This window comes from Chaetura pelagica, unplaced genomic scaffold, assembly GCF_000747805.2.
Source record: "Chaetura pelagica isolate M959 unplaced genomic scaffold, ChaPel_1.0 scaffold64, whole genome shotgun sequence".
Lineage (NCBI taxonomy): Eukaryota > Metazoa > Chordata > Aves > Apodiformes > Apodidae > Chaetura > Chaetura pelagica.
Genome location: NW_009952885.1, coordinates 148,618 through 155,014, shown reverse-complemented (window position 1 = coordinate 155,014; position 6,397 = coordinate 148,618). Strand labels below are relative to the sequence as shown.

At 45.8% G+C, this 6,397-nt stretch overlaps 1 protein-coding gene across 1 annotated transcript in view; it reads right to left on the bottom strand.

Moving 5' to 3' along the window:
• SEC14L5 (SEC14-like 5 (S. cerevisiae)) overlaps positions 1–932 on the bottom strand; it is a 32,494-nt gene extending 31,562 nt beyond the window's left edge. Inside the window, exon 1 of the mRNA XM_009995443.1 lies at positions 870–932. Within this exon, the coding sequence (XP_009993745.1) occupies positions 870–932 (63 nt within the window). The remainder of the gene's footprint in view (positions 1–869) is intronic.
• Positions 933–6,397: the final 5,465 nt, after the last annotated feature.

Sequence of the window (6,397 nt, the reverse complement as noted above, 5' to 3'; positions counted from 1 at the left end):
TTCAGCAGGGAAGAAAGAACGAAGAAAGCAGCAGACTAGAAGTGGCAAACACTTAGGGCTCAGGGATTCCTGGAGTAGATTGAAAAGCCCAACAGATTACAAACCAAAGCCTTACAAGAATCTACAAGTACCTTGGATAAATGCCCCAATGCCCAGTGCTGCCCTTGAAATGCAAGGAGCAAACCTTTCAGAAGGATGTTTGACTCCCACCACGAAGAGCAGCAACAAAGTTCAGAATATCACAGACGTCTCCACCCAAGGAAGCTGCCATGGTCACATTTATTTTCTGCATCACCAGCAAATCAACTTCAATTACAGCCCTCAAGCCCCCTGTGGAAATCACAATATTTGGAGAGAGATCTCCCAATATTTCAATCATGGGGTAAACAGGAAAGAACAGAAGACTTTTTCCAAAGCTTTCTAGCTTTCAACCAAATAAAAAAGCTCAGTACGATGTATAATCAAGTTCCAAATATATACATCCTACAATACTGATCAGGATCAGACCTGGATTGATTATACACTGAATGGCATTTGGTGATAAAGCAAAGACTGTCTGGCCACAAATTGACCCTGCTTATCTGAATGTCACAATTTTTTCCTTCCTTGTGGAAAAGTAATTGCAGAAGTTTGGGTTTTGTTGTCTTTTTTCCTCCCTCTAATGACTAAACTGCCTCCCAAAATACTGAGATGTTGATTCTTATTCCTCATGAAAAATTGAAGAAAGTACAAAAAGATAATGGGAGCTAAACCTGTGTTTCCACAACGTACCCATAAGGTTGTCACAAAGACATGCTAGCAAAACTGCAGTCCCCCACCTCCCGGTGGCTTTAGGAGCTGGAGAAGTAAAAATGCTGAATATTACTCACTGCCATGACGAGCTCAAAGGGGTATTTGTAGACTCGAACTGGAGACTGGTATTTCTGCACCATTTTTACTACACACCTATAGGAGAAAGAGATTGGAACATTTTAGATCCCTTAGGACAAACACCACAATCCATTCTAGCAATTTTCATAAACAGACCTCACTAGAAACCTTAATTTCTCACATCATCACAATCTGTTTAGCATGGAGAAGAGAAGACTGAGGGAAGATCTCATAAATGCTTATTAATATCTAGAGGAGGTATCAGAAGGATGAGTCCACTGTCTGCAGTGTCTAGTAACAGGACAAGGGGCATGGGCACCAGCTGTAGCTCAGGAGGGTCAAGCTGAACATGGGGAAAAACTTCTTTCCTGTGAGGGTGAAAGAGCCCTGGGACAGGCTGCCCAGAGAGGTTGTGGAGTCTCCTTCTCTGGAGACATTCCAAATCCATCTGGACATGCTCCTCTGGGATCTGCTGCAGGTGACCCTGCTCTGGCAGGGGCTTGGCCTAGACAATCTTCAGAGGTCCCTTCCAAACCTGACCACTCTGTGACAAACAGAGAGGAGATGCATTAAGTAGAACATCTTGCCCAGTACAACTCAGCAGGTCCATGGTAGTGACAGAACAAAAGACAGGTCTCTGCTGTCCCAGCCGAGAGCTATGTCCAGTATGTGGCAGCATCCTTTGCTGCTTACCAACACCACTGCAGTAAATTCAACTTAGGGCACCAAAAAAAACCTCACAATAATTAAAGCACAAAACAGAGATGTAAATCCAGAATCAGCACTCAGTACTCTGGAGAAGAAGCCTGTCTTAAGAGCCTTGCAAAGTTTAATGGTAATTCTTCCCCCCAACCCCCTTTTCTGCACTACATTTGTAATCTTAATGCAAAGACCCCCTTCTTGAAAAGCCTCCACAGCTTCCCCTATCTTGGTGTTCTAAATGCTTTTGTGCACCAAGTAGTTTTAACCCACTAAAAGAAAGAAAAAGGAAGCAGCATGCTCAAAGAACATGCCTGATGCTAAGCTAGCAATCACATCCCACTGCCTGGATGCCCACTGCTTCCAGCTGAACCAACAAAATAATGGCACGCAGTGGAAACAATTCCCTTCTCAGCATCTCATTCCTCTGAGCCACCTCTCACTGTTCTCATCAGGATTCCTCCCTCAGACTCTTGCTGGGGTATTAACCCTCAACTATGCATCAATAACCAGCCTCTCAAGGAAAGATATAAACCATTAAAAAAGCTTATTATCAGGCTGCTTTCTGCCACTCCTTTAGGTTCTTTTCTATCACTCCCATTAATACCATCTACAAACATCAGGAACACAAAAGACTGGATGGCTGGTTTGACACACTACGCTTATTCCACCCCACTCAAATTCCACTGCTGAGCAGACACTGCCCTCGGCAACATGATGCAGTGTAGCACTGAAGTTGACAGTCAGAGCATTAAGACAACTTATCCCTGACATTTTGAGCCCAAAAATGGAGATGAAACATAAATTAAAAGGCAAACAACAATAGATTCTCCCTGAGAAAAACTGTTGCAAAACGCCATTACACAGTAAAGTGTAAGCAAGGGAGAGGGGAAAGAGACTTTAAAAAGTTTGAGTACCTGAGAAGAGGGAATGTTTGTAGAAGGGTCTCACAACCAGTTACTCTGCTGAGAATCACGTTACCCAAGGAGCAACATTCGGGACTTGCTGGGTCTTTAGGAATCTTACTGATACTAAAAGCCAGTTCACACAGAACAAGTCAAGGCAGAGAGAAGGTGCATCAGCAGAGCATCCAACTCCAACTGCAGAGAGAGGAGCAGGGACAAGCAAACACCCAGGAAGGCTGGGCTGTGATCACGTATCAGACACCCGAGCCCAGAGGCACGGGGCACCTTGTTGTGCAAGGCTGTAACATGACTACGCAAGGGTGATACCTCAGCTGTGCAGGACCTTCTGAGGAGGTGCAAATATAGCAAGAGACACCTCTTCACACGTTTAGCTGGGATCTTGCTCCCCCATTCTGACCTTGCCTGGTAAAGCAGGAATTCTTGCACCTCTGCAGGAAGGGGTCGGGGACGCCCACGGGAGGAAGTCTGAGGACAGAGCACTCAGTCCAGAATCACCCACAGCCCAGAAGTGAAATCACAAGCAGCAAAACAATAGGATGGCACAAGCCATAGCTCAACAGCCTCAACCAATGGTGCTTGGATAGACCTGTTGCTCACAGAATTACCTCAGTTGGAAAAGATCTTCAAGATCTTTTGAGTCCCACCATTAACCTAACACTGACAAGTCCTTAAATAAACCATATCCACAAGTACTATGTCTAGTTGCAGCTGCAATACCTGATGCCATAGTTTTACTACCCTGAACTTATCTAGTTGAGGGAAGTTTGAGAAAAAGAGCCAGTGACTATTACACTCGTAGGAAGGTGTGAAAGACAGATGATAACCCACACCTGCCCTAGAAACCTTTCATACCTTAGGGAAAGTCAAGTGGCAGACCTTCTACGCCACCTCCTCAGAACAGAGCTGTGAGAAAACCATTCTGCTTCTCAAAGCAAGGGAGACTCCACCTATAACTCCTGGAAAAAAAATAAGCAGAAAAGACAATGAAAGGGAGCTGCTCAGGGCACACAGATAGAGATGGACAATTAGCACTGACAGTGATGCAAGATTTTCAGGTGCTACTGCTGGGCAGCTGGCCCACACCAGCTAGAGACATGCACCCTCACATGGCTTTCGAACCAAGACGACAGACATGTTTTTAAAGTCATCTCATGTATTGCACTCAAATTACAATCAACCACCTTGTAAAGAAAACCATAAAGAAACAATACGTCTGCTACTTTAACATCCATCACACCACTCCAGCCTCTATAGAAGCCAGGCTACCTGCTCTGCTTTGTATTTGCATCTGGCTAAAAGCACACATTAGGAACCACAGCTCAGCTGAAGAGCAGTGACTCACTCAATTGCAGGTTGATTACTTAGAAACTCCAACCCACAGCTTGAGGCAGACCTCCAGCTTACCATGGGGTAACACCAGCAAAGAGCATGATTTCAGCTGGCCAAGTTCACCATAGTTTGTAAAAATTCAGAGAGGCTGGAGCTGTCGATACATTGAAACAATACAGCTAGTTAATAATCACTTTAACCATCCCAATTAGATATTAAAAGTGCTTCAATTATTGAACACCTGAACACAGAGAACAGCAGCAGCCACCACATTTCACAGAGCATCCCGTGACAGGCTGACACCAGTGCCAGCAGCACGGAGGCTCAGCATCCTGCAGCTCCCTGCAGTGTCCAGCTGGCCTGCTGACCCCTTCACACAACCCACACAGCCATTCGCAGATGAGCCAGCCCTAGAAGGCAGAGAGTCAATTATAAGCCTGACATACACCAGCTGGCAGTGTATCAGGGCAAGGAGGGCATGGAAGGAGGCATGAAATGGAAGGATATGAACATGGCATGTGCATTTCCCTGCTGCAACTTTAGTAGCATTTCAGAAAAAAGGCAAATGGTGCACACGCAACATGCAAAGCTACCACCACATATCAATTGAGCTCGAGGCTGTGAGGTCTCCCATGAGGAACACACATCACTACACACACAACAGAGGGAAGAGAGGCAGCAATATTCACTGTATGTTTCCACTTTATTTAGAATTATCCCCTCTATGCTGGAGGGATTTTCCATATGCTTAACTTTTATTCTGCTGTTTGTGGTAGAGGCTTACTTGACAGAACACAGCCAGATGGTTGGAAATCAGAAATCGTGTTTATACATTAAACATACATCAAGCACCAAATCAAAGCCCCCAGACCCCTGCTGCCCATCCAGGCTAGGATGAACCCACTCAGCTCTTTCCACATTAGAGCTGCCTGCTGGATGGTGAACCTGGACAGCAAGTGACCTGATTAACTTCTCCCACCTGTGGTGGTTTCCTTATAGCTGCAAGAGAACAACTGAGCAATGTTTTGTTCGTTTTTGACAAAGAACTGCTGAAAATAGCAGAATCCCAGACTTCCTCAAATGCTACTACACCATGTGAAAGCCAGCTGCAGCACCCAGCTGGGTTGGTATTTCCAGTTAGAAAAAGAGGGACTCCACAGGGCTCCAGTCTTTCCTCCCACCTCTTAGAGTAAGGTGGAGAGAAAGGTGTGTGGTATTTCCTCTGCCCAAGGTGCCTTTCACTTTGGCAGGTGTTGACACAGTAGCTGATGCTTCACACACATGGTAAGGTGGTACCAAGCTGTAGGATGTTTACTGCAGCTCTCTCACATAAGAACTTGAGGATTTTCATAGCTTGATATAGCCTCAAAGTGAAACAGTGCCAGCACAAGCCGTTACTATCTTTTAAAACCAGACAACTTCCCAGACAGAACTTCCATCTTATCCCCTGTGGGGAAGGGGGGAAGCAGCACAGAGGGCTGTGGATGGAGCCTGACCACCACCCTGACAGAACACCCTGTAGAGGTGCCCAGAATCTTGCTGCACATTACAACCACAGACAAGCAACACAAACATTCAAACAACAAGTTTCACATGTTCTTTACAACACAATAAGGAACAGTCTCTTTTACTGAGAGGGGAAGAAGAAAAAGGAACAGTGCAGAGCAGTCTGCTCTTAAAGCCTTGCAAAGCTAACAGCTTCAACCATGTCTGTATCAAAAAAAGCTTCATGCCCAACACTGCCACACTTTCATCTCATAAGGTAATTTTCTCACCAAAGAAGCATCACTGACTTTTCATGCCACATCCTCAATCCTTGCCAAAGATTTGCCAACCTGCAGCAGTAGATAAGCTACCTTGAAGGGAAAGCTCCTCACTCCTCACCTTGCTACTCCATATAGCATGTCACCCTATGCCATTTTCCCCATCAACACTCCAATCAATAGCTCAATACTCAAGTTCAGTTGAAGAATAGGGGCCCATGCTTCAGCAAGAGTAAAACAAGAAGGAGGTGCAGCCAGCAGGTCCCTCGGCAGTGCAACGAAGCACCAGCACAAGAAGTATTTCAGCTTGCCCCGAGTGAAGTTCACAGTTAGATTTTCCCTGAACAGAGGGATGCTGCACAGGCACACTCAGCAACCCCACCAGACAAGCAGCACAACCCCCTTCTCACTGCCCACAAACCGATTTCACTACTCGGAGGAGCGAAGCCAAGTGACCCAGAGAACAAGCACATGCTTGGCTTCACCCTGCCCTAAAGCAGTGGGGTTTTATATAGAAGCTGACCCAAATACATCAATACATTTAGCAGCAACTTACCAGAGTCAGCGCCCTTTGAGTTTACAAACACTTCAGGGGCAGTTTTTCGGGGTTTTTTTCCCCCCCGTTTCATTCTTCTTGAAGGTGAAACCGGCGGGAGCGCTGCGGGCAGAGCGGGGTCCGAGCCCGCGGGCCAGGACAGACCGACCCCTTCACCAAACTTCCTCCGAGCAGCACAGACACCAGCGAACTTCAAAAACCCCTTCGTTGCGTTGTTTTTTGCTTTTTTTTTTTTTTTTTTTTTATGCACACCT